General features: G+C 49.7%; 8 protein-coding genes across 8 annotated transcripts; 3 read left to right on the top strand and 5 right to left on the bottom strand.

Annotated features, from left to right (window-relative positions):
• The first annotated feature begins 1,425 nt into the window (after positions 1 to 1,425).
• DEU56DRAFT_364633 (Piwi domain-containing protein) lies at positions 1,426 to 5,104 on the top strand. Its single transcript, XM_041345873.1, has 8 exons — positions 1,426 to 1,807; positions 1,868 to 2,362; positions 2,414 to 2,880; positions 2,930 to 3,871; positions 3,923 to 4,008; positions 4,066 to 4,173; positions 4,226 to 4,466; positions 4,528 to 5,104. The coding sequence occupies exons 1-8, from the start codon at positions 1,533 to 1,535 to the stop codon at positions 4,863 to 4,865; spliced, it is 2,952 nt and encodes a 983-aa protein (XP_041208086.1). The 5' UTR covers positions 1,426 to 1,532; the 3' UTR covers positions 4,866 to 5,104.
• A 2,807-nt stretch (positions 5,105 to 7,911) lies between these two features.
• On the top strand, positions 7,912 to 10,730 carry DEU56DRAFT_806055 (uncharacterized protein). The gene is made up of 15 exons (XM_041353324.1): positions 7,912 to 8,178; positions 8,231 to 8,430; positions 8,499 to 8,526; positions 8,592 to 8,866; positions 8,921 to 8,993; positions 9,054 to 9,143; positions 9,207 to 9,355; positions 9,412 to 9,436; positions 9,488 to 9,556; positions 9,618 to 9,700; positions 9,748 to 9,830; positions 9,887 to 9,902; positions 9,957 to 9,983; positions 10,035 to 10,186; positions 10,237 to 10,730. Exons 2-15 carry the CDS (start codon positions 8,277 to 8,279, stop codon positions 10,276 to 10,278), a joined length of 1,266 nt encoding a protein of 421 aa, XP_041208085.1. The 5' UTR covers positions 7,912 to 8,178; positions 8,231 to 8,276; the 3' UTR covers positions 10,279 to 10,730.
• A 579-nt stretch (positions 10,731 to 11,309) lies between these two features.
• Positions 11,310 to 12,938, bottom strand: DEU56DRAFT_737355 (uncharacterized protein; the record flags this gene model as incomplete). The annotated part of the gene is made up of 5 exons (XM_041348578.1): positions 11,310 to 11,651; positions 11,705 to 12,052; positions 12,103 to 12,267; positions 12,314 to 12,706; positions 12,756 to 12,938. 5 exons carry the CDS (start codon positions 12,936 to 12,938, stop codon positions 11,310 to 11,312), a joined length of 1,431 nt encoding a protein of 476 aa, XP_041208084.1.
• Positions 12,939 to 14,625: 1,687 nt separating this feature from the next.
• On the bottom strand, positions 14,626 to 16,161 carry DEU56DRAFT_364286 (NUDIX hydrolase domain-like protein). Its single transcript, XM_041345872.1, has 6 exons — positions 15,392 to 16,161; positions 15,180 to 15,338; positions 15,089 to 15,121; positions 14,961 to 15,039; positions 14,841 to 14,907; positions 14,626 to 14,789 (listed from the first exon to the last, which is right to left on the bottom strand). Exons 1-6 carry the CDS (start codon positions 16,000 to 16,002, stop codon positions 14,668 to 14,670), a joined length of 1,071 nt encoding a protein of 356 aa, XP_041208083.1. The 5' UTR covers positions 16,003 to 16,161; the 3' UTR covers positions 14,626 to 14,667.
• Positions 16,162 to 19,590, bottom strand: DEU56DRAFT_364281 (Sds3-like-domain-containing protein). Its single transcript, XM_041345871.1, has 4 exons — positions 18,171 to 19,590; positions 17,968 to 18,119; positions 17,804 to 17,903; positions 16,162 to 17,747 (listed from the first exon to the last, which is right to left on the bottom strand). The coding sequence occupies exons 1-4, from the start codon at positions 19,468 to 19,470 to the stop codon at positions 16,321 to 16,323; spliced, it is 2,979 nt and encodes a 992-aa protein (XP_041208082.1). The 5' UTR covers positions 19,471 to 19,590; the 3' UTR covers positions 16,162 to 16,320.
• Positions 19,591 to 19,664: 74 nt separating this feature from the next.
• On the bottom strand, positions 19,665 to 21,973 carry DEU56DRAFT_806048 (uncharacterized protein). The gene is made up of 10 exons (XM_041353323.1): positions 21,806 to 21,973; positions 21,640 to 21,744; positions 21,426 to 21,571; positions 21,282 to 21,373; positions 20,983 to 21,232; positions 20,862 to 20,933; positions 20,682 to 20,812; positions 20,512 to 20,631; positions 20,061 to 20,461; positions 19,665 to 19,946 (listed from the first exon to the last, which is right to left on the bottom strand). The coding sequence occupies exons 1-10, from the start codon at positions 21,925 to 21,927 to the stop codon at positions 19,760 to 19,762; spliced, it is 1,626 nt and encodes a 541-aa protein (XP_041208081.1). The 5' UTR covers positions 21,928 to 21,973; the 3' UTR covers positions 19,665 to 19,759.
• A 111-nt stretch (positions 21,974 to 22,084) lies between these two features.
• Positions 22,085 to 23,626, top strand: DEU56DRAFT_806036 (vacuolar protein sorting-associated protein 26-domain-containing protein). Its single transcript, XM_041353322.1, has 8 exons — positions 22,085 to 22,407; positions 22,463 to 22,535; positions 22,593 to 22,749; positions 22,799 to 22,963; positions 23,016 to 23,191; positions 23,241 to 23,383; positions 23,435 to 23,461; positions 23,514 to 23,626. Exons 1-8 carry the CDS (start codon positions 22,264 to 22,266, stop codon positions 23,517 to 23,519), a joined length of 891 nt encoding a protein of 296 aa, XP_041208080.1. The 5' UTR covers positions 22,085 to 22,263; the 3' UTR covers positions 23,520 to 23,626.
• Positions 23,627 to 26,328, bottom strand: DEU56DRAFT_806035 (uncharacterized protein). Its single transcript, XM_041353321.1, has 5 exons — positions 25,885 to 26,328; positions 25,634 to 25,761; positions 25,397 to 25,573; positions 24,994 to 25,348; positions 23,627 to 24,941 (listed from the first exon to the last, which is right to left on the bottom strand). The coding sequence occupies exons 1-5, from the start codon at positions 26,040 to 26,042 to the stop codon at positions 23,807 to 23,809; spliced, it is 1,953 nt and encodes a 650-aa protein (XP_041208079.1). The 5' UTR covers positions 26,043 to 26,328; the 3' UTR covers positions 23,627 to 23,806.
• Positions 26,329 to 26,340: the final 12 nt, after the last annotated feature.

The raw sequence follows: 26,340 nt of genomic DNA, 5'->3' as shown, positions 1-26,340 counted from the left end.
GGGGCAGAGCAACAGTGATGGTCATATACCTACCAGCCAGTCAGTCCACGTGGGGCGACCCTGGCTAGTGAACATGAGTTGTTATCACACATCACAGTAGGATGACTATATACTCTCAGTCTTCCCAGTAGTAAACGGTGATGTGAAAGCCACAGGGCAGGTACGAATATCCTCGACGACATGGATCTGAACTGGTGGTGCAAAGGTCACTTCACTGGCAGGACTTGTCGATTTGTATCTCCGTAAGTCAGGTGTAAGTAGTCAAGACTGTCGTCCCTTGACCGTTACGCCAAAAAGCAGTGATAATCAATGCTCACGCGCAGACAGTAAAATTTATGCTGAATATGGGAACTCAGGTAAGCCAACGGGCTTACATCAGGTCAAGGCATAGACGGGCGATGATGAGAAGAGGCGTCGTGGTCTTGGAAATGGTGAGACGAGAGGAAGAGAAGCGGAAAGTGCCTACAAACAATCTGAACAGCAACAATATTGACTGCCATGAGATCAGCTATGTCCAGAATGAATATTACTACGATACAGTTGGCAATGAACGCACCGGACTCGATCACGGTAAACATGACAGTCTTATAGGTATTGCGACTAGCGAAATCGAATGCTTCTCGTCCCACACGCCAAAGACGATACACGATTCCAAACGTGACAGAGGTGTTGAGAAAAAGATCGAGCGACCAACTAGCTTTTCCAAAAGCTTGGATACTGAGAAGGGTTGGTGATTAAGCTGAGCGATCAGGACCACAGCTATGCTAGCACAGGCTAGGCAGAGGCGATAGATAATCTTAGCACGAGAGCAAAGTAAAGTTTGGCGAACCTGCCGGTATGTGCAGCTTCCATTAGGGACTCGGATAGAGGTTGTTGTGAATCCATGAACCTACGTGGTTTTTTGTTCTGATTTGCCAAGATATAAACACATACACGAAAAAGCACGCAGCTGTCGATGGAAACACCAGAACCCACTTGATCCCCTAAAAACGACAGTCAGGCGGATTATTAGAACTCATTAATGCCTGCGCTCGATAGCCAAAGGGTTGGCTGCATACCGTAAATGATACATTTAAACCATACTGAGGTTATGAACATGCGGCCAAGGGTGTTCGAAGCCCTTTCCGTCCGTCATCTTTGTCTTGAAGCAACTGACAAAACGAGGTCTGCATAACATCTTTGTTGCTGTGGGCGGGTACTGGAGACCCCCGAACAGCGGACGATGCAGCTGCAGACAATATACAGCGAGGAAGCCGGCGGGAGAAGGAAGACGTAGATGCTCCGAGCACTCTGCCGTTTGCGCACACAATAAAATTTTAGTAGAGCCTGGATCATCTCAACCGAAGTTCTTCATCATTATTAAAATGTCTATTTAAAATAGATACAAGCTCACGTGATGTAACTGAGTACAAATACTACAAAAGCCTCCTTTTAGGCGCTTGTACTGAACCCTGCAGGTTACAACGTTGCAACATTGAGCACACACAGACGAATTCACACACTGTGTACATCACAGCAAACACTCGCTAAACATGTCCTACAGAGGCGAACGAGGACGGGGTGGTTTTGACAGAGGGAGGGGAGGACGAGGAAGCCCTAGTGACCGGGGACGGAATTCACCCTCTGGCTTTCGTGGCGGTGACCGTGGCGGTAGGGGTGGCGGTGGTGACCGTGGTGGTCGAGGTTTCGACAGGGGCGGTGACCGTGGTGGTGGTCGAGGGTTCGACAGGGGCGGCGACCGTGGTGGCGGTCGAGGGTTCGACAGAGGCCGTGGAAGGGGCTTTGGTGCTCCCAGAGAACAAGGCGGGTTAGTGCCACGTTTGGAACACTGCCACTCTCAAGTTTTGTTTACCAAAACTCTATGCAGAGTATTTCTCCAGGGCCAACCAGCTACCGTCGACGCTCGAATAGCTGACGACTCCGACAAGGCGCTTGTCGCTAGTTTACGAACCACACAGCTCGGGAATGACCCTGACAGCATGCCCTTGCGTCCAGACTTTGGTAGCGCTGGGGTCCAAATCAAACTTCGCACCAATTTTTTTCCTGTGCGCGTTCCCAAGGGACCACTTTATGAATATGACGTATCAATCACCCCTGCAGCTGGAACAGCTATACGTCGTGTCAAGCGTCGTATATTCCAGCTTGCAGAACAGACTACTGAGTGGCAACAAGCTGGGATGCGTAACGCCGTTGCACACGACAGCAGCTCAAAGCTTATATCGGCTCGTGTTCTGGCACAGCCTCTCACCATCAAAGTTCCCTATTACGACGAGGACCCAACTGGGCCTCCGGCACCGGGTGGTAAAGAGTACACGCTCGCAATTAAATTTATCCAGGAAATAAATACACAGGATCTCATGAGGTGAGTAGGGCTTGGGTTTTATCACGAATCCTTCTTATGTGTGTATTGCAGTTACTTGAACGGGGATGGCCAATATCGGAACTACAACATCCTTCCCGTTATTTCCGCGCTGAATCTCATTCTTGCCGCGCATCCATTGCGCAGTGGTATCAAAGTTGGTCAAGACCGCTACTTCTTCCGCTCCGCTGCTCCTCCATCCAATCTCGGCGGTGGTTTAGAAGCATGGAAGGGCTTCTATTCCTCCGTGCGCCCATCTCATCGTCAGCTGATGGTGAACGTCAATGTCTGCACCACAGCGTTCTATACCCCTGGAAATCTTGCGGTGCAGATGGTGGCCTTCAGTAATTCCAGTTTCGGCGCACGAATGGAAGCATTCTGTAAAAGCGTCAGAGTCAAAGCTACCCATCTTGGCTACCGAAAGACCGTTAAGGGTCTTGCCCGCCAGAACGCACGCCAATACACCTTCTCGTGCGACGAACTTGGAGGACAAGTCTCAGTGGAGCAGTACTTCTTGCAGAGTGAGTATCACGCTTTCTCCTCCAAATGCTGACGTTGTATTGTTCATAGAATATAAGATTCGCCTGCAGCACCCTGACCTACCTCTTGTTGATGTCGGGGGGCAGAAGAAGAACTACCTGCCAGCCGAAGTTTGCGAAATCCTTCCTGACCAGCCTTTCCGTGGCAAACTTACGGATGAGCACACTGCATCTATGATTACAGTCGCGTGCCAACCACCCAATGTCAATGGCAACGCTATCGTGAACAGCGGTCTCGCTGAGCTCGGGTTTACAAACCCAGGTCCCACACTCAACGCGTTTGGCGTATCCATCGGGCCCAACATGGCAGTAGTACCCGGCCGGATCCTCCCGAGACCTGGTCTCAAGTATGCCAACAATGTGTCGCCCGCAGTCGATGACCGAGCCTCGTGGAATCTGCGGAACATTCGTTTTGCTGTGGGCGCACGCTTGGAGAAGTGGGCTGTCCTACTCATTGGCGATCGTAATTCCAGAGACGAGTTTCAGGGACCTCAAGACCCTGCCCTCCGTGATGTTATCACCGGGTTTATGGGCATGTGCAGGAATAGCGGGATTGCCGTATCAAATGAACAACCCCAGGTTGCAGCCGCAAACCTCCCACCACCAGATAGAAGTGATCCGCTTAGAAAGATGGCTATCAATGTTATACGTGAAAGGCTGATACAGCTGCGGCCAAAGCCTTCCATGGTGCTCGTGATGCTATCAAGCGGCGACAAGAACATTTACGAAGGACTAAAGCACCTATGTGACGTCTACCTCGACGTCGCTACTGTGTGTGTACACGTTGCCAAGATTAGGAAGGAGAAGGGACAACCGCAGTATTTCGCAAACGTGGCCTTGAAGGTGAACATGAAAATGGGCGGTGTCAACCATAAACTCGATGAAAACACGGGTCGGTGGCTCTCCGGCGAGCCAACGATGGTTGTCGGAATGGATGTAACCCATCCTGGTCCTGGAAGCGCAAGAGGAACTCGTGAGTGCTGCATTTGCATTGTTCGAATGGGTACTCATTCCTTCGACAAAGCCTCGATTGCCGCGGTAGTTGCAAGCGTGGACAATCACTTCGCTCAATACCCTGCAAGTCTCGAAATCCAGGAGTCGCGGAAAGAGGTATGAACTTCAAGGCAGTCGATGTTTTTTTTCCTTGGCCAATGACGACCTACTTAGATGATTACCAACCTCAAGGACATGATGGTCGCGAGGCTTCAACTTTTCAAGCAGCACAGCAAAGTACTGCCTAAACGCGTACTGGTTTATCGTGATGGCGTGTCCGAGGTGCGATTTCTCCACTACGAAACTGGGTGCGTGTGGCTCATGCTAAATTCAGGGACAATTCAATATCGTCCGAATGGAGGAGCTCCCGGAGATAGTGAAAGCCTTCCATACCTTCGATCAGCCAAAGAAGCCTTATCGGCCAAAGCTGACTATTGTGATTTGTGGCAAGAGGCATCATACCAGGTTCTATCCCACAGAAGGGAAGGATGCTGCAAATGACGGCAACCCAAAGCCTGGAACAGTAGTTGATCGTGGGGTCACAGCAGTATATGACTTTGACTTCTTCCTCCAAGGCAAATTTTGTTCATTGAAGCAGTGTTTTCACAGTTACTTACAAACTTTTTTTTTTTGCAGCCCATGGCGGTTTGCAGGGTACGACGAAGCCGACCCACTACTACGTTGTCCACGATGAAATAGGCTTCGGAGCAGATGGTCTTCAGGGCCTTACGAATGCCCTGAGCTACATGTTTGCGCGCGCCACTAAGGCCGTAAGCCTTGTATCCCCCGCATATTACGCTGATGTGGCGTGCGAGCGTGGGCGATGCTACTTGAGGAAGCTCCTCCAGGGCCAGATTGGGGATGGCACAACGGCCAGCGGTAGCACCAACGAACAAGATGTCATGAAAGAAGCACAGGCACTCTGGCGTACTGGTGTCTCCAAGAGCTTGAAGGACACCATGTTTTACTTGTGAACCGTGCGCATATACTTTTATTTTGACTACTGATTGCCATGGGCTCGTTCATTTCTGTACTGATAGCCATCCCTGTCTCGTCTTCTGTTGTACTCTTAAATTGCTTGGTTTCCTGGCCAATTAGATGGCTTCCAGCCATGTTTGCTGTAGTTGTTTAGATATGAAAACTGATGGATCTCCTGTAATACTATATGAACTGTATCTCGTTGAAGCTATATATTTTCTTGCTCTACCCCCTCAATTGAGCTGTCGAGCAAAATTTTACTTCCGCGCGAGAACCCAACGTTGCGTGGATGGCCGGCGCTCTTGCAAAGACGATGCACCACCCTAAGGTTCCATTCGAACTTCCAAAATTAGAATGCGTTATGTATCCCTCGGAGTCGTACATTTGATCAAGTCGCGACGCCGTTTTTCAAAAGCCGAGATTTTTCGGGGTGAGCACATGCGACTTAGTACCTACCAATAAGGAACCTGTGACGAGAACGCAGCGCGCATGTTCGATTCCAAGTTAACCGACGAGTGTGTTACGCAAGCATAGGCCTTGCGTGCTTTAGTGCACGTCTAGCCATCTCTTCGTTCGGATCATGCGTGATAAGATGCCCTCTTGGAACCCACCAGATTTACAATCTACTTGGCATTACCGCTAATGGTCGCGATGATTGGGCCGCGGGCTCATCTGGTGACAAGCTGCATTTTGTTTCGTGAACCCTGGTCCAATAGCCAACATCGAATGGAAGAGTGTTCCAGGAACGGACGCGAGGGACGTGAACCAAAATGCCCACCTTTGCCCCAAACCTTGTTGTTTGGACTTAGTATCGTGAGATCATCATCCCAACATGTTGGCCTCGACCTTAATTTTTCCCGTCGTGGACCCTTGTCTTTTTCAGAGGAAGGGACCGCTTCTAGAATGGCCCCACAGCTGGCGCCAACACTGCCCCAGTATGCCGATGGGCCACCTTGGTTAATGGGCGGTGGCCCCCAATGAACCAACGCCACCTCCCGTGGCATATAAAAAGGGCCTCACCACTTCAAGTTGAAGTCAGTAAACTCGACCGCGAATAAGCCACTCACAATTTTCAACGTCCATCAGTCTTTAACTCTTACACATCCATGTGCGCACTTGACACAACCGTATCAATGGCCGATGCTCGCCACCAGAGTGGCGTAAGAATTCCAACCTGTCGTCCTTGTAGCGCGGAGCTGACATGTCATTGCAGGTTGCTCCTGTTGCAGCGAGGAGAAACATGAAGTGTTCTATCTGCGGTTCTAATGATTCTCCGACGGTGCATGTGTGCCCTGGTGCAACTGGGAAATGAGGAGACAGAGCCCGTGTCGAGAGATGGTGGCAGACACCGCTGAGGGATGGATACTTGTACCCATGTGTTGATCTGCATGCGCCCCTTAGTACAGCCGTCTCAGGCATCCAAAGCATCTACATTTCCTGTATTTCATTTGTATACATCGTGTCAGCAAGAGAAGTTTTTCAAAATCACTGAAGCAAAACCCGGCAACGAGTTCACCGCTGCGAACCAGATATGCTGCTCTGTGCCCCCTCGTACTCCATGTTCAATTCGGCGACTTTGGCGCTGTGTGGAGCGACCGCGCAGTCAAAGCCGACCGAACGGAATTGAATCCGTTGGTATAGTTTTACGTGTCCGGTAAATTTTTCGCTCCAGTGACGTCGATAGCAGGGGTGATACCAAATGCCCAGAGGATATGGGAAACATCGATGAAGTTTAGAGACAAGAGGCATGCCGGGACCTGTGACTTTATTCATCAACCTGCGTGCCAATGGACGTTGATATCGATTGACGCAAGCGTAAAAATTCTTCTCCCCCACCCAAATGGTAGGCCAAAGGCCAGAAGTCGCGCGTCAATATTTTCGAGGAAGCGCCCGGGGCTGAAATTACCCGGGTCAGGAAATATAGTCGCATCCCCTTGATGACGTATCTTCCGTGAGTATGGTGCGATCTGACAGGCAATTAAACCCTATGCCAAGTGGGTGAAAATCGTCAATAGGTCGCGAGGTGGCTCACATGCCCTGGTATTCGTCCTGTGAGAGCATGTGGCGTTTTCCCTAGCACAGCGACCGCCACCGCAGGGTCCCGTTTATGAGCGCATTGGTGTACGGAAGGCCTTTTTCGTCATGGAACTCTGGGATACGATCGGTCCCGACGACATTGTCTAGCTCGGACTGTGCCTTCCTCATGACATGGGTGAAGTAGATCGTCACGACTATCGCCTACGACATAAAGTTAGTTTATCGGGTACGAAGACACGCAATGCACGGAAGAAGGTACTTAATGTCGCTGCAGTCTTGATAAGTGACAGACTGATGCAGCCTCGAAAAGTTGAAACTTGACTGTTTCAATTCCAGCACCAAACGAAGACGACACCGCATAGGCAACCTCCACTTCGCTCATCCCATTCTTAGGTATTTCGTCGATCATTTGGATTGTTAGACGATCTTTGGATTGTTCCTTTTGCTATGTGTGCTTTGACATCTCCTAGAAGATGCGTCTGCAAATGAATGTCCCGCTCCAGGCTCAACATGGAACCAATGAAGTTCACGCTATAAGTACATCAGTAGTAGCTAGAGGCTAGTAGCCATGTCATCGCTCACAGGCAAGTGAAGGAGCCAGGGCCATGGTTCTGCTATATACTGTCCTGGCTAGGCAAAGGGTTTAGGTATAAGGAGACCGACCCACAATGCCACTCACTTGACACTAAAAGTAACCAAAAGGCTCGTCCTTGATCGTTGGAGACACGCCTAGTCAGATCTTGATAGTAAATTTGTCAAGTCATCGACGTTATAGGAAGCGCATAGTACTTACAATTCCATAGTTTCCATGTTTTCCTTCACAATCCACTCCTCGATACTATTGGCATGCCTACCAAACATAAGGGACGAATTTTGAGTTTAATGTGGACAAACTCTATGATTCATCACGTCTTGGTGGACGGCGCGAAGGCTCAAGGTACCAGTCCCAAGTACTAGTGATACGCGCCAGTGCAGATACCACTTGCGCGCTGACTGTACGAGTCGGAGCAGCTTGCCATCTGAGTAGAAAGGCGAGAAGAGACACGCGTTTGGCCACCGTGACAGTCTCCCGTAGTCAGACCAAGTTGATAGAATGAAGATAGTCGTTCCTTTACTAGTAGACTGCAGCTGAACCGTCATTGAAAAGGATATGATCATGTGCATGCCCCTAGATGCCCCTACCATAGATCCACCAATATAATGAGCCCAGCAATGTGAACACTCGTCCAATGCAGGCGCCAGACATCGTAGTCACTAGACGGTTCGCATCATGTTGATTGGCTTGCGTGATACAGTATTCGGCAATGACCCGATCATGATGAAGTTTGCCTACCGAATAGTGCCAGTCAATCGCTCTTTCTACTCTCGCCATGTCTGACATAGTTTGGCGACCAGAAGATGATCCAGATATTAGACCACCGAAGCAGGAGGGCCAGGTATACAGGCCTGACATGCTGAACGTGATTGACACGACCCTTGATGGACTGAGCAGCGAGCTGAGGGCTTTAAGTCTCGATATTCATGGTAATCAACCCTTGGAGCGGTACTTCTCTTTTTTCTCAACGCATCTTATATTGATGCATTTTCGAAAGGGCATCCAGAGCTGAAGTACGAAGAAAGGTATGTTGGATTTCATCGCACGCCACTATGTAGCTATGCGCAAACACTCAGAGCCATCATCACAGATATGCCCACGATGCATATACTGCATTTATGGAAAAACATGGTTTTGCAGTGACCAAGAATTATCATCTTGAGACTGCGTGGGTGGCTACCTACACCCATGGACAAGGAGGGCACGTTTTGGGTGTCAACTCTGAGATGGATGCGCTTCCTGGGATCGGACACGCTTGTGGACGCAATCTTATTGGGATATCTGGAGTGGCGGTAGCTCTTGCAGCTAAGGCTGCTATGGAGAGGCTGAATATCGATGGAAAGGTAGTTCTGCTGGGTACACCTGGTGCGTTGGTGTCTGCATTTGTGATAGTCGGCTTCGGGATAACACTCGAGGCAGCCGAAGAGGGTGGGTCTGGCAAGGTCATACTGTGTGAAAAGGGGGCTTATGATGAGATGGATGTGTGCTTCATGTCAGTTTCTCTACTGGTGGTCCAGATCAGACGACCAAGGTTACTCAACATGCTTTGAAGGAGCCATCCCGCACCTGGCCCTCGCCACTCTATTAGTCTGTCTGGTTGCTTGGCTATCTCTCGCATCACGGTGGAGTATCAAGGTCATACGTGAGCATCTTTCATACTCTCTATCGAGTTGTGGTATCTCATTCTTATTCTTCTCATTTGAAGCGCTCACGCCGGGTTAAGCCCCTGGGAGGGACTAAATGCACTTGATGCGGCCGTCCTTGCATACAATAACGTTTCCCTTCTTCGTCAACAGATCAAACCTACTCATCGCGTGCACGCCATATTTGAAGGAAAGGATTGGGGTCCAAACAGTGAGATTTTCATTGTCTCCGTAGAAACGCTTGGAAGATAATCTTTGAAAACCTAGTCATCCCGGACCACGCTATAATGCAGTAAGTCGATCTCAGGAATTCCTGCTTCGACCACTCTAATCACAAATACAGGTGTTTAGTCCGTGCTCCCACGACATCAGAGGTGGAAGATACTAGGAAGCGCGTCATTTCCTGCTTTGAGTCAGTCTTTCAACATCAACATTTTCAATCGATTAAGCGGCATCACCTCTATTCGTCACAGAGCTGCTGCACTCGCATCTGGATGCAAAGTTCAAGTCACGATCGGATCGGTAGGCAACGAAATCAGGCAAAACAAAGCACTTGGTATGAAATCACGGCGTGCAGTGGCTTGGTACTGAATATTATGTCAGGCGACGAGCTTGCTGATGTCGTTCTGAAGCGCTATGGTTGCATCGACTACGAATGGGGTATGAAGAATGCTTCTACTGATTTCGTGAGTATGTCGCTCATCCAGAAAGTGCGATAGAGTTGACGTTTCGGACCCACAAGGGGAAGATATCATACTGTGTGTCAACCTCCATGACCGGGTGGTAGGCAACCTTTGCTAATTGTTCGCCAGTGATGCCTAGTCTTCACTCTAGTTTTTGTAAGTAGCAGGTTCCGAACCAACGAGCAAGACACTAACGTTTTGCTCAAGCCATCCCAACCATTCCAGCCGGCGGGAATCATACACCAGGATTCACGGAAGCTGCACGTTCCGAAGCATCCCATGACGCCTGTTTGGTTGTATCGAAGGCACTCGCAGCTGTAGGCATGCGAGTACTGACTGACGACGTGTTCTTCCAGAAAGTAGGTGTCACCTGTCCTTCAGGTAAGTTGATTTTGACTGCGTTTTGCAGGTCAAAGACACATTTGAGGAAGATAAGAAACTAAGAGCGTAGCTGCTATCCGTCCATGGGCCCCTTATAGGATTAGAGGGAAGAATTTGCATATAAAATATAGTTACATTCAATGAGTCTGTTCTCTTCTGTCTTCGGCTAACATCACAGTCTCGAACCAGACACTGACATCGAATTCCTCTGGGAAGCGCTAGTGATGTTGCTCCGCTTCCCGAAAAGTCTGGGCCAAATTCCAATACAAGTATTTTAACGAAGGTGCGAGCGGTGTGTCAACGGACCACAACATCTACCACTTAAATAGCAGACTTGAGTCGTAACAGTGAACGCAGCGAAGTTACGCGGAGGCAAGGGGGGAAACAATCGAATACCTGTGGCATCGTGGCGACCTTGCAGCCCACTGGGGAATCAACGGGCTCAGGAAACCGACAACATGTGATGGGGCTATATATAGTACAATACACAGTGGGTGCAGAGAATGAAAGTGCAAATAACAAGACAAACTCGTCTTCATGCCGACTTGACGCTGGAAGCTGGCACCAAAGCTTAAAGACAGTAGCTCCCCTGTCATGGTTCGCGAAGGAAATGACTCACCTCCGCATTGTGCGAGTGATAGTGATTGTAGGTGGTTTGTTGGGCAAAAAAGTAGAAACAGAAGAAGACATTCATGCAACGGCGGATCTGTTGCACCTCTGATACTCCATAGTAACCAACCTTGTCCCTCAAGTGTGTCCTTCGCGAACTGCCAACTCTGCCCCTCCGACTTGGACACAGAAATCTTATCAAAGTGAGGGCGCCGCGAGGGAAGCTGGCGCGCTCTGCGAGTATCTTGATAAGCCTGTGCAGTAAGTAGTCAAGGTGACCGTGTGGTGGGAGAGCAACGATGTACTTCGGGACGATTCATCAACGTTAAGTGCTGGAAGAGAGAGAAACGCCGCTAAGCGTGCATTAATGCTCGGCAGCTCAACTCCCGCAACACTCAATCGAATTACTTTAGCAGTCTACATCAATTATCAGTATGTCGTAGATTATATGCATCGATTCTTCTCTGATCTCAGCATGATGAACAGCGACAATTAACTCGAATCCGTTTTTAAAGGTGAGAACCAATGTTGTGTGGTGTTGGCCTTGTATCGCTGGGGCGTGACCGTCACACCGAGGAAAAAATCCGGACGTCCCTGTAGTATAGTCAGCTCAATGCGCGATGGCACAGGATGCGGCCAAAGGAGAATGCGAGAACTCACCGTCCACATCCGCCCATCACTCACTATCGTCTTTAAACTCACACACGACTCCATCATGAATCTCGCGTCGTTCCTTGTCAAGCTCGCACGCGGGCCGTGGCTTGCGTGGGCATCGCCAACATCGGTCAAAGTGTGCAACTCTTTCAAACTTGATATTGCTGTAGTAAATGCTTGCTGGAATGACACATGTGATGATCGGTTTGGAATAGAAGAAGAAGAAAACGTACAATGTCTTTGATTGGCAGCGGTATTTCCAGCATTTCCAAATCTTTGCACCTCGAGCTCAGCTTTCTAACCGTGTCGATTGAGACTGAACAGTCCATGAGAGCAAGACGTTTCAACGGCATTGTGACAGCGTTGGGCGGAGCAATGCCATCAATAACAGAGCTCCATATGGGGAGCTGACGGTCCGCAAACTTGAGCAAAAGTGTAGACAGGGAGGTTAGTGAATTAAAGAGCGATGGCATTATCGCAGCCGTTGCATCAGACGTCGGGCGCACGTCAATGGCGAGATGCCGCAGGTTGGGTAAGGTGATGGTAGGCAGGCAGAAAAGGTTCGACGGAGGGGTATTTTCCTGCCGAAAATAAGTGAGGGCCAAAGAAATCTAATCAAGAAAAGACGCACGAATATCGTGAAAGAAAGCGCTTTCAATGATGGGGTGTGCGTTGTGGTAGCTTTAATGACCGCTGTGTGAGGAGCCTTTGAACATCCAACGACGTGCAGCCCACGAAGACGAGGCAGTAGCGGGAGCAAGGCTTCCAAAAATACGCCATTAACTTCTTGAGACATCTAAACAACCTCAGTGAATTGTTGAAAACAAGCGAAAGTAACGTACAAAGATCGTGAGGTGCGCAAGTGTCCGCTGCAGCGAATGTGCCCATCTCGTCAGCGAATCTATAACATTCCAGGTCGGGTAGTCCAGAGTCAAGCTACGTAGTGTTGTCATTTTTTGCAGCATCTCCCCTTGCGTTGTTGTAAATGCGGCATAAATGTGCACATCCTGCAAGCGTTCCTTCCCCTGCAGGGAGCCGAGCAGGGCTGGGAGGATCCTTGGGCCACATACAAATGATAACAAGTTTTTGCAAATCTGCAGCGCATCTGCTGTTTCCGAAAGGAAGTTTGGGTGCACTTGTCCAACCGCGATGAATGGTGCACAATGTATGTTGACATGACGAACATGCACAGCTAGATCGGGGTGATTGCGAAGGGTGAGGAATGGTGATATTGTCTGATGCATTGTTGTGAGAAAAACGCTCTTTCACGAATGTTTGACCTACCCCTCCTCCGGGCCTATATCGTTTAGCATGCTTTGCGGTGAAAGAGACCGTGGCATACAAACACGGAATAACGCCAGCGAGGAACGACTTGCTGACAGACGAAACAGCGACGAGATCATTTCCGGAGATGAATGCAAAAATTAACTCGAGCACGTCGAGATTCAGGTTATCTGCCGTGACCATTGGTTGAGTGTTCGAAGTAAACGTTTTTGGACTGAGTATAAGATGTGGGTCCTCCCGGGCCACAGACTGTTGTGGCAAGTGCTGCCCCCAAGATAACCTGCTCCTTGTGTAGCCTCGATAGCTCAGTGGTCACCGTCTGTGCCGATAATATTGATGGTGTCGTGCCAGCCATCATCATCATGCACACGGTCCACCTTAGAATACGAAAACAGAAACATCACGTGAAATACGTGAACAAATCACTTTTGTTTTTTTCATTTTAGTCTGTGGTGGCACGGAGGTCTTTGAAAGGTGCGCTGATGAAATACAAGATGATGGAGAAGTCACTATTCGTGATGAGGCTCGCCGTGTCACCGTATACCTTAGCTGGCGCACTTCATCCAACTCAAGGTGCCGATGTGTGACGAAGGTGGAAAGCACATCGTGTATACGGCATTTTGTGCTGTGTTTGTCAGGAAGGCGAGTGTCCACGTGTAAATCTGACCAGGGCTTCCGCCAAACTTGATAGCTTCCATTGTTCGTAGAGTCGGAGTGCTTACTTGTCTGGCTGGTGCTTACCGCTCTCGTTCCTTGTTTTCATGTGGGGTGTCCAAAGGCTATTGAACGTCAGGGTGCCGATGTGTCCTGAACTCGCAAGGGTCATTCGCTCGACGCTGGAGCAGATCATTGGGAATTCGTACACTGGGAAGGTGTCCGCCAAGGCACGTATGATGTTAGTGAGCGCTAAGCGCTTGACGCTTGACGCTTGTATTTGATATATGTAGTGCTCGTCCCTCGTCTATGAATTCTATCGTTTACCCTACCGTGCAACCGCACGGTTGAGCAATTCGAAATTTAGCAGCATTAACCTTCTAGTGAACCAGCGGTCAGCCTGCATGACCGCCAAAGGGTTGTAATTCAGACGTACGAGGCACATACTAGTTTGACGTGGAACCGGTCCACTGGAGTTTTGCACTGCTGGATCTGTATTTGAAAACTGTCTGACCAGGTAAACTCGAGTCGCTGCGCGTTCGCTCCGCAATATGGCAAAACTTGTTCAGCTTTTCATAGCCTTCGCCGACCGGATTCCAACCTTTTGTGCTGTGACTGCTGTCTGTCAAACTTGGCTCGTTCTTCCCCTCATCTGTGAGATATGATGTAAAGTCGTGCATTCTTTTCGGCCCTGAGATCTATGCCTGTCGAGCGCATTCTGCTGGCGCACGACTGAGTAGCATCACGAAGGTCTTCTTCTGGATAAGGTTCCCCGTACACCTTCGATCTCAGAAGTTGCATATTTCAATGCATCGCCCCGTTCCATAGGTCCGTTCCATGAGATATGTTGATGAAACGCATCAGAACGTTACCGAAACCACGATGCCGAAGCTTTTAAAATCCGGAATTATTGCACCATGAACACTTGCGCGATTAAGTGTTAGTTGACGGAGAGTAGCGCCTGCATAAATCAGTGACCAGACGTAGACTCATTAATTTGCTGCTGAAGCCAGATTCCCCTCGCAGTTTGGAGCTGCTGCAAAGACTGAAGGGGATGAGAAGAATTTTGAACAACGTCAATCAATCAAAATCACTGACAAACACTAACTACAGACCTTCAAGGGAGCGCGGGGGTTTAAACAATCATGAACGATTGTTATACGCCTCCGTTTAATGAATACAATGCGCAAACGCATTCCCAGCTTTACAGCAACGCACAAGTACAAGTATCTGTAATGACACGACAAAATTTTGTCCATCACATCTGTTGGCACCATCTTTCATATTCAAATCTGCCGTGTAATCTCGTGATGATTTCCATATAATCGGGTTCATCATCAGGCGTCAAGTGGCCATGTCGAACAAAAAAGTCGATGAGGACTGTGGGTCGATTCAATCCAAAATCTGTAGGCCATTTGCATTAGCACTCACCGGCAGCGCAATTGGGCTTGAAGAGTCCCTGCCGCAACTTTGGTATCACTTCATCCAGCGATAGTAACTATCCGATAGGATCGTTTGGCGCGGTCGAGAAATAGAGACACATAGACGTACATCAAAAGACTCCACCTCACCGTCTGATGGGCAGGGCTGGAACGCAGCATCATGTGGCACCCCAAGATCGTAAACATATCTAGAGCGTGTCGTTAAGATCCACGCACAGAGAGTCAGATAGCACTTACTCGACCTCTGGTTGCAAGAAGTTCATTCTATTCCTGCAATCATCCCATGATTATACTTTGCAATTCACCCAAAAACATGGCAGACAAATACCTGAAGAAATAACTGATCGCCCCGACGGGTTTTGCATGATTCCTCACGATGTCTGCTTCCATGCTGGCCTCTTCCTCGCACTCCTTGACAAGGCTTTCAAAGATAGGCATGCCACTGGGTATCCCGCCACCAATACTATTATCCAACCAGCTCGGCCACCTAATGTGACCCTTCAACTATGCACTTCATGAAAATGAGCCGAACAAACTCACGTCTGCTTCGTCTTAGCCCGCGTTGGTACCCAAATCTTCACTTGTGGGCTGCTCGCTATCCCTTGATAGATAGTCATATGTATGCCATACGTCACGACACCGAAAAGAGCACACGCAGCGCGCTCCATCTCAAAGGCGTAGTTTCCAAGCCCCTCGTCGGAATCGTCCTCAGGATAGTGCTCGTGCTTCCCCAAGGGATTTCTGTACACAGGGTACATCTCGTTCCGCCATTTCCGTGGTCCGATGCTCGCAGGAAATACGCCAGTGTCGCGCCAGCGCTCACAAAGCTCTTTCAGCACTGCAGTGCGCTTCTTTGGAGTGTTGACTGACGGATCAAAGCTGACGCGACACCCCGCCTGAGGTTCTGGAATGATCCACGTCCCAGGTTTCTCCTTTTGAAGGAGACCTACTACGTCAAGCCTCAAGAGCCCAACGGCAGGACTTCCTGCCGATTGTGAGAGTGTCCACGGGACGAAGGAATCCACATCGGATGGCTTCTGAAAGATATCAACAGAACCATGGTTAGGTGGGAGGCGAAAATTGTCGCATATCTTTACGAGTTCAAGGTAAGAAAGTGGTGAGGATGCGGGAGATGGGGGGTCGTTGGACATTTCAACCTTCTGAGTCTGAGTCACGACTCCCTAGTTCAACGTTAGCTGATCTTATATATCTCCAGTATGTACACCTCGGCCGATGCTTTCCTCACAATTGCGATTGCAAGTGGGCAGTGAAAGATCCATAAATACATTAATCACGAAACCTATCCTGGCCTTTGTAATATGTATTCAAGACTCAAGAAAACATACAAAGTTCCAGGTTTCCGTGGCATAATTACTGTGAAAAAGAAAAAGAAATGCAGTATGTACGGCACCCAACAAGATGATATAGTTGTAAGTAAACAAGATGAAAGGAGAAGTATACGTATAAAATCAGGGTCCATCTACTATTTGCATAGCATTTACCTTCGACGGGGCAGGTCGTGGACCTTGAGTAGCTGGCGAGTATGAAATACGAGGGGAAGCAGTTCTGCTCCCCCCACCAAATAACGATGCGACACCATTCATGCCGCCCTCAATCTCTCTAGGGGGTGCTCCTGGACCCGCGAGGCGAGGAGAAAACCCAGATGCCATAGGCGGCATACCAAGCTTTGACGAAGACATTGGAGGTGGAGAAGGTGGTCGTCGGGGCTTCGCTACTGGGCTACTGGTTGTAGACGCATGAGGCTCAAATCGTGACGGCGACCGCAATCCGGCGTGCGGTATTGATGACGGACTGGGAGGGAGGGGTCGGGCACGAGGCGGGGAAACTCCCGATGAGTTTTGACGGGATAGGGCAGATTGTTGATGCGGAGGATGACTCGACGAAGGTCCTGTGTATCGATGAGGTCCAGGGGAGTGGTAGCGGTCTGGTGGAGCTTGGAATGGGGGTGGGCGCTCCCGGTCATCCTGATGCATCCAGGCATGCCTAGGCGACGGCGCAGGCCCGCCTGACAATCCAGGACCCGAGGTCGAGCCTGCAATACTATTATGCGACGGCGCCAATACAAATGGCGTAGCAACAGGCCGGTCGCGTTCTTCATAAGGTGGATGAGTTGATGACGGACGGCTCCCGTGCTTATTCCAGTGCTGCTGCTTAAGGTTAATCATGTCTGGCTGCGGTTGCGGTTGCGGCTGCGGCTGCGGCTCGGGCGGGTGGTGGTGATGCACAACGTGGTGGTGGTGACGGTGATGGTGGTGACCGCCAACATGGTGATGTGGTGGAGCATGCGCGTGGTGCGGGTGTCGATGGTGGTGCTCACGATCCAGTTCTTCCTCACGGCGTCGACCTTCCGCTCCTGCGTTCCAATCCATCCCACCCGCTGGTTTGGGCATTCCAAATCGCGTTGTATCCTGGAGTGCTGCATTCAGGAATTGTTGCTCTGGATGAGGAGGTGGCGGCGGCATTCCCGGGCCGTATGCGGGAGGAGGGAGGCCATCATACTGTGCTGGGGCAGGTCCAGAGGGTAACCGCTGTAGGCGTCCTGGTGCACCCAATGGGTACCCCTGGTTGGGTTGTTGGAATACAGGTGGCGGGGGTGGGGGTGGCATGCGTACATCTGGGCCACCATGGAACGCTAGAGCATCCATGGAAGGTGCGCCATACATGGGACCCATGACCATACGTGCATTATTCATCATACGATGCTGATGCAGATAATCGAGATCTGCAGCCGCATCTGTAGCAGGCAGGGCGTTCAAGTCGGGATATGCAGTCGCCAGCATGTGGCGTCGGGAAGTTGTGAGAGGCAATATTTGTGCAATTTGACGAATGGTGGGTGCGGGAGGTGGATCCGGGATTGCGTTGGGAATGCGGCGCACTGCGAACAGCATATTCGTGAACTGTACAAACACAAGACAGAGAAAATAATCCTACGTGGTGGAGGTCTCTCGATAGCTCTGCGCTCGCGCTCCAATTTACGGCGTTTACGGTTAGTCTCCGCAATCATCTCTGTTTGCAGATCATCTCGTGCGACCTAAGTCAAGCCATCAAACACGATGTAAGTAGAGGGTATTTGACAATACGCGCATAAAACGCACCTTCCACCAACTCCAAACCGCGTCTTCGTTTGTCCTCCGCCGTTTGTTAGCGGAGACAACCTCATAAACACGCTTCCTGCAAGCAAGAGCGAGACGTTTATCACGACGTTTGTTCAATTCAGCCTGTAGATGTATGAGCTCTGGGTGAGTTCCTAAAGTAGGTCATCAGCATGGACGAGTATTAAGCAGACAAAGATACGCACCATCTGATACCAATGTCTCCTCCCAAGCAAGTCCCTCCATTTTTTCGACATACACCTTCTCCCGCAACAGTGCAAATTTCAACTCAATAGTCGCAAGCACATCTAGAGCTTCAGCACGGTGGGCGGGCTGCAAATCCAATTCCATTTCCATGTCTAATTCATCCTCCACCTCCGCTTCATGGAGAGCAGATTCAGCGTCTGGAGCTGTTAATGTCGTAGCGTCGCCGTCTTCATCCTTATCTTTCTTGCCTCGTTTGCTCTTACGCTGCGGCTTACCGTTCTCAGGTTTGGGTGACGGAGAACGCGAAGAGGAGGGTGAGCGGGACCTAGACACAGAAGACGCAGACGGAGTAGGAGATGGCGGGTGAATTACTGTTGACCCTGCCATGATTGAGTGTGAGGCAGCCGCAGCTGCGATGGGCGCGACGGACGCTGGCGGTGGAGCTGTAATATCAATGGGAATCAATGGAACAGTTGTGACCGCCTTGACTGGTGCTGAGGATGGCTCTGCCTCATTATCCATGTCTATGTCCATGCCCGCATCTGGCAGTCCGTCATTGTCCTCAGATTCGGTGTCGTTTTCAATTGGGACGGGAAAACTGTCATCATCATCTCCATCGGTATCTCCTTCGTGTGACCCGTCTGGTAGGGCAAGGAGTCCACGGCGCTTTGGAGGGACAAGTGCCGGCTCGTCCTCGTCAGAGGCATAGGGCTCTGGTTCCTCGTCCACCGCCGAATTGGAAGTGGAGTTGTGCGGCTCAGCAGCACCATCCTCATCGTCGTAATCTTGCGCAAGTCCGTTCACATTGACGCCAACATCTTCAAGAGGCTCGTCGGCGTCGACATCGCCGTCGGGGCTGTCGCCGTCGAGGTCGTCTCTCGGGTCATCCTCATTCTCGTCATCCTCTTCCTCTTCCATGGCTCGAGGAGGGCCAGCCATCTCTTCTTCTTCCTCTTCCTCAATCCCAGGTGTCGCGCTTCCTTCGCTCTTCGTATTTGAATTGGAGTTGGAGTTCTTCGATTTGTATGCCCAGTCCCACATCGGGGCAGGGACCAGGCCTCCACGCTTTTTTCTTCCTCCGCGACGGGGTTGCCGACGACGTGAGCCGTCTTCAACATCTCCGTCAATGAATGTCTTGGTCTTCTTTTTGGGCGACTGAGACTCCTGGACGAGCTCGTCGTCTGTAAGTTCTGATAGCTCGGACTCGGCATCCAAGCCGGCGCCCGAATCCTCTTGGGGTGGTGGCGATGGAGAGGGTGAGCTCAACGATTCAAGTGAGGCTGGAGAGCCCGTCATCATGGACGACAGCGAGCAAGGATGATGGCAAGAACGACCAAGGCAAATGCGAAGACCACCACTTAGTCGAAGATGATCGTCCGAAAACGGAAGTTTAATTGGACCGTGCGCAATCCTGCAATCTCATCCACACGTGTCGTGTCTCACGTGATATGTACATAATAGCGGAATCTATTGTTCGCTGTTTGATGCAATGGTTTCTTTTTGGAGCCTATAATTTGAACAATAATATTTACAACCAAGATAGTCCCGAAATCAAGACGATTACAATCCAACGAAACTTGACACAAATCTAGAAATCTCCAAGATCGACCTCTATCGATTCGATGACAGACACTTCAAGGCTCTTGTCTTTTTTCGCGCCTGTTCGCGGGTCAGACAATGCTAAAGGTGGGAGGGGCGATATTGATCGCCCGCCGGCGGCCTCATGGGCCTGCAGTGTAGGCGTACCCGTCCCATTTATATTCGGTGTTCCAGATCTATATGATGTTCCATTCGGATTTGAAGTTGATGGCCAGAGAAGCGAAGCATGATGCAATCAGGGGCAAGACAGATGACCAAGTGACATCGACCATAATAGTGTGAGTACAAACCTTGATATTGTGTCGTTGAACAACCTCGGAACAGTTTTCAATCTTGCACTCGGGTCCGCTGGGGTCGCGGTGCCCGAGGCATTCATCTTGCGTTCCCTTCGTTTCCGTTCGGCATCCAACATTTCTGCCTTGCGCACTGCCTCTAAATTAGCCTTGCGATTGCGCTCGTTCACTTTCGCGAGTTTGTCGTTCAGCGACTCCTCGCCTCCATTTCGAGCAGGAGTAGCTACCACGGGCAGCTCTGCCAGCTTGGCGTCAATTTCAGCAACTTCGTCATAGTCCTGTCGCCGAATTGCAAGGGTCTTGGCCTGCATAAGTCGTGAACGCTGCAACGTGAGGGATGCACCAGATGGCAAATTCGATAGCTGGCTTTTCCGTGCCAACATAGCGGTGATGTCGCTCTAGGCCCGGTTCAGCACTGAGATGTTGAAAAGGCAATTGAAGGTCATACTTCTGTCACGGGTTGTGTGATCAACTTAGACATCTGCGCAATCTTTTTCTCAAGCGCACGCTTGGATGGTAACTTGACGTCGTCTGCGAAACACACTTTTCCTAGACGCTCGAATTCTCGCTAGATCACGGTAAAGTGAATGCAACCGCCAATAGCAACGGAAAACATACCTGTGTGAACGGAGCATTTGACACTTTATCCATATTGAACGCCTTGAGCGACTTGCCATGCTTCAACTCAAGCGTCTGGTTCACTGTGATGTCGTTAATCTTGTATGGCTTCGTGAGATTTACTCCGAGGTCTGGCTCAAATAAGGACAAAACATTCACGGCCTGGTTCCTGACACTCACTTTGTATCTCACAAATCCTGTACTGTGGCTCATTTTTCTCGTCTTGGCCCACGAGATACCGAACCCAGCCACCTTCGGTCGTTAGCATAAAGCACATATTATAGACAACTGTAGCACTCACCCTTCACATAGTCCTCAAACCAGGGAGCCATGCAGTACTTCGCAAGCTTGTCCCGCGTTAATCTGCACCCCATGAGGTCCTCGAGCGATGATGCCTCGTCCGAGGGATCAGGCTGCTTTGAAAATAATTTTCTGTCCTTCTCTTCTTCCTCTTCATAGCGCGTTATTTGACCATCCTCTTCTTCACCCGAAGACATGTCCATGTCATTGGGTGAGGAGGACCGATCTCTCTTGGGGGAGTGTGTCTTCGTCTGCTTGTAATATAAGAGACGTGAGTATACTGATGGTCAGCATACGCACACGCTTCTTCTCATCCTTTGCTTTTCGCCTAGCCTTGAGTTCATCAAGTGTGCGAGACTTCTCTTTTGTAGCGCCTCGGGTAGTACGTTGACCTGCAAAACAATATCATCAGAGGCCGTCTGCACCATAAAGCGCTCTGAGTACGTTTTGCAGCTTTCGAAACACTCTCAGGATCTCCTGACTGTGCTTGAAGCATCTCATGCAGCTTTCGCTTGTCTTGGATTCGCATCAACTCCTCTTGCCGCCCAGCAAGAATTTCTTCTCTGTCAATCTCAGGCATAGATAGTAGCCTAGTAATTAAGAATAGGTTGGGGCGGTGTCAAAATTACACTTGAATTTGAGTTCGACTGGAACTCACCGCTCCCTGTCCGACTCATCTGTGTACTTGCCCTCCAGCGGGTACTTAACTTCCAATTCCTCTTCGCTCTCCGGCTCATCCTCTGCGTCACTGTCATCTGAGATTCTATCGTTCCCCGAGATTTGTAATGAGCACAGTAGTGAGCCGGATCAAGAAGAAGGCTCACTCCGTTCTGCGCTTCTTGGCTGCTGAAGCCCTGGAACTTGATGCTTGGTGTTTGCGCTTTTTCTCAGTTGCACCGGCAAGTTCAAGGAGCTCATCATCGAAGTCGCCTTCAAAGTCGGACATGGTGGAAAAAGTAAGGAAGGAAAAGTGAAAGTGCTGTACAAAGCTGTTCGACGTGTTGCTGTGTATTTACTAAGACCCACTAAAAGAGGGGTCTATATGATCATGGGAACAACATGCCTTATTTGGAAGCAATTGCACAGTGGCTTGTATGCTGTAACCTCGTCACTGTGCCTAACGCGAACGGCTTGGACGACCAAACTCTTCCCCTTCAGCGCCCGACTGACACCAACTTTTGGTAATCTAGCTCTGCTACCTATAGCTAAGCATTAGTCTGTTTGTGGTTCAAGTCGAGGCAGTAAATATTCGTGACTTCCTCCTCCCCGAACTTCCCAGTCAATGGCATACTTTTTCGCATCCCCCGTTGATGTCGACATCAAATTAGAGGGAGAGGAGCTACGGAAGCAAGTGGACATTAAAACTGACAAGGACCGCACAGCTTCGTGTCCAGTTTACTATGACGGAGACTCAGTAGCAGGCCAGGTATATGTTGCATCTAGCCGGATTTATTACATTCAAGGTGCTCACGCAGCTGCAGGTTACCATTCGTGTTCGTGATGGAAAGCGAATGACCCATGAGGGCATCAAGGTTGAGTTCGTTGGCAGCATCGGTGGGCGTTCACATATCCGCCATGGTTCCTGAGCATCTCATTGCCGTTTGGTTCCAGAGCTGTTCTACGATCGAGGGCACCATCATGAATTCTTATCATTATCTCAAGAACTGGCCTCGCCTGGGGACCTGCGTCAAGCGCAGACTTTCGACTTCCTCTTCAAGAATGTCGAGAAGCAATTCGAGAGTTACCAGGGCATCAATGTCAAGCTACGGTGCGGTATCTCTTCTGCCATGCAGATGTCAATTGACCTTTTTCTAAAGTTACTTTATACGAGTATCTGTTGTAAGGCGAATGGCGGATGTTGCGAAGGAGAGAGACATCTGGGTGCACTCATACCGCATGCCTCCAGACAGTAACAATTCCATCAAGATGGAGGTCGGCATTGAAGATTGTTTACACATTGAGTTTGAATACAACAAGTCAAAGTGTGTTATATTATGTTATACAATGGACCAGATGTGCTGACCAGAACGTCAGGTATCACCTAAAGGACGTGATTGTTGGCAAGATATATTTTCTGCTTGTTCGTATCAAAATCAAGCATATGGAGCTTTCTATAATACGACGCGAGACAACTGGTTCCCCGCCAAATCAGTACAACGAGAGCGAAACAATCACGAAGTTTGAAATCATGGATGGCGCTCCTGTTAGAGGTGGGCGCGTACAGATAGGTTCCTTCGCTTATTGCTGACCAGCCCTTAGGGGAAACCATTCCTATTCGACTGTTCCTCGGTGGCTTTGATCTTACACCAACGTTCCGTGAAGTGAACAAGAAGTTCAGCACGCGTTACTACCTGAATCTCGTGCTCATTGATGAGGAGAATCGGCGGTACTTCAAGCAACAGGTATGCTGTATCGGTTTCATTAGTCTGAATTTACCTGACCTTGATGACCAGGAAATAACGATATTTAGGATACCAGAGGTACGTCGTCAAGCCCCAAATCCCGTTATCACAAACTGATTGTTTCGAGCAGAACTAGCTAGTGCTGCGCTACATGATTCTTGTACCCACAGTCTTATCTAATGATGCTGGCTTCTGCCTTTTATCCATAACAACCCCTTTGATCAATACAGGTTTGAAACATTGTTACGGAGGGGTAAAGCAAGTAATGATACATGAAAGCCATCCGATTCTGAAGGTAGTTTTTCTTCTTTTTTTAAAAATCAAATTATTGTCTTGTTGGGGTGCTGAACGTAGGTATAAGGAAGAAGTCACCGTCTGGTCCAAACACTATCTTCGCTCCTGAACTCAACTGCGTCTGAAGTCTCATGGACCTACTTCCCCATTCAGTCTCCGCAAAGCTTGTTCTCTGTTGAACGCTGTCTGGATACGTGGTCCTGCTGGTCCTGTAAATCCGTGCTGGTCGTCACGTAAGGTCTCTTCGCTCGACCGGGACATCACGTCGTCAGGACAGGCAAACGTGTATCCTGGACTGATTACCGTTCCACCGTTATGAATTCGTACGCTCGCAGGCGATTGGGAACGCGCAATAGTTGACCACTGTGAAGAATGCACAGTATCATCATGGACTTGGCTTGCACGATCAAACAAGTGAAGAGATGACAGCTGTCTCTGGCGTTGCTGCGGTGTGTCCCAGCTCTCGCCATCCATTTGTGCAGTTGGGGAATAAATGGTGACTCCTGCCCGTGTGGGTGCTACGGGAAACTGCACTGGATAATTGCCGCTCTGTTGTGGTGCAAGTTTTGTCCATGGTGACGTGGGTCCTTCCGTGCGCGCAAGCGCGGGCTGCGGGATGGATACAGGCGGAGGTATGGGTTTTCGTTCCACGAAATCGCTGGCATAGGTGATTACAGTTTCAGAAGCTCCGTCCTCATCGCCAGATGGCTGTGCAGTGTCATGACGCATGCTTGGCTGGCGTGGGATCCCAACAACTGGAAGCTCTTTCTTGTGATCCTCGTATCCTTGACCGAGCTTGGACCCGGGGTACTTGTCAGTAACACCGGGGGGCGAGTTGGGAGTGAGGTCAAGGACGAAGCTCATGTCGTCGAAGATAGGCTTCGCAGACTGGCGCTGTGTGTTGCTCTTTGAGAGGCGAGCAACAATACGGGATGCAAGCGCTTCTGCGGATATGTTCCGGCCAGATTGTCTCCTCGAGTCATCCGCATGCATAACTTGCTTGGGAGTAGAGAGTGCAGAAAGGCGAATGTGCAAGATCGGCGCCTCGCCACCTTCATCGTGTGCTGTTACACGTCGATCTTTCTTGCCCCTTTCCACATCTTTTTCAATTATAGAAGACTCGCGAGACAGGTCTGAGAATTGTGAGGTCCGTATGCTCATGCGTCGATTGGCTATGAGAGAATGGGAGTTCGATACAGGCTTGCCGCGACGCCATAAGACCAACTCCTTATTGAGGAGCTCAAAGTTTTCATTTTCATCCATTCTGTGCATTGAATATTAGCGAATTGCGCAACATTGTGCTGCAGAAAACCCACCCCTTCAATGAGCCAATAATGATGCAAAGCCTGCCAATCAGTCGTAGGAGTCTTCTGGACAGCGGAACAGCTAAGCCGCCGGATGTAAATCCAACGATGGACTCGATAGCTCCCAGCTTGATTCCTACAGTGATCCATCCAGTGCCATTGAAAAAGTGGCGCTCGTCGGACTGCTTGATGTCGATGCGCTGCTGATCGAAAAAGGCTAAAAATAGCCGGTACAGAGCGAGGAATGCAGTAAAACATTGAAAGGTTGTATATGTTCCGAGTGACAGCTGTCCGAGACTTAGCCATACTGATTCACTCTTGTTGTTGAAATCGATCATGATTTGGGCATGCGATAAAGATAAATTCCCTGAAGGCACATCAGTCAAGAACAACAGGAATAAATCGAATCTCTTACGAATAGAAATTCCGAGCGATGCCGCGAAATTGATCGCCACAATCACGGGAACAGCACCGGTAAGTAGATATCTGACTACAGGTTGGTGGCGGTGAGGGAGGTAGGTGACAAATTCCCTGCGACTCAGCCAGACTAGATATGAAGTGTATGACAGCATAGGAACAAAAGAGACAGATCCTGTAACATTAGAAGAGTGAATCTCAGCATTCAAGTTCTCTAGTGGACATGGTCACATACCAAGGAATAGTTCAACCGCGTTCGAAGCGGTGGCTGAATTCCGCGCAGCGGGTGCTACGTGCGATAAAAGGTCGACCAGCGCCAGGATGAAATATAAAACACCATCTGCGGCCAGCAATAGGTGCACCCTACAGGTGAAGCCGTTAGAAAATTAATGTGACAGTTGGTGATAGATATGAAGGGTACCGTCGCGAGGGACGGCGCAGAAATGTTGATCTCGATGAGGCTCTTGTAGCTGAAATCTGACGCACCTCCTCGACCTCCAAGTCATTGAAATCAAAAACACACAGAAAAAGAGCTCGATAACAGGGGGGATGGTAAGGGCGTGAATTTGAATGAGGTTCAGAGGAATGCAGCGAAGATTTTCTGCAGGGAGCAGACAACCTACGGAGCTCGATGATGAACTCATGCTAGCGAACAGCTGCTCGAAGAAGAGTTAAAAGTTCAAAAGTATTAGAAGCTTGTGGCGAGCGGGTAAGGATCGTGGACAGAAGCCAACAAATAACGGCTGGAGTTGGCTGGGGGAGTCTGAGTAGTAATAATATTAATGCAAGTAAGTTGCTGCGAAGGCGACAGGGAGGCGCAGCCTATAAAGCTGCCTTCGGAAGATGGGGGGATACCAGAGTCATATACTCATTATCGGAGACCTTTGAAGGATTGATATTCATCCATCATGATCTGAGATCGCAGTGGCAACTGCAATAGCC

This window comes from Suillus clintonianus (assembly GCF_016758775.1).
Source record: "Suillus clintonianus strain FC179 chromosome Unknown DEU56scaffold_39, whole genome shotgun sequence".
Taxonomy (NCBI): Eukaryota; Fungi; Basidiomycota; class Agaricomycetes; order Boletales; family Suillaceae; genus Suillus; species Suillus clintonianus.
This window is presented reverse-complemented; position numbering and strand designations above follow the sequence as displayed.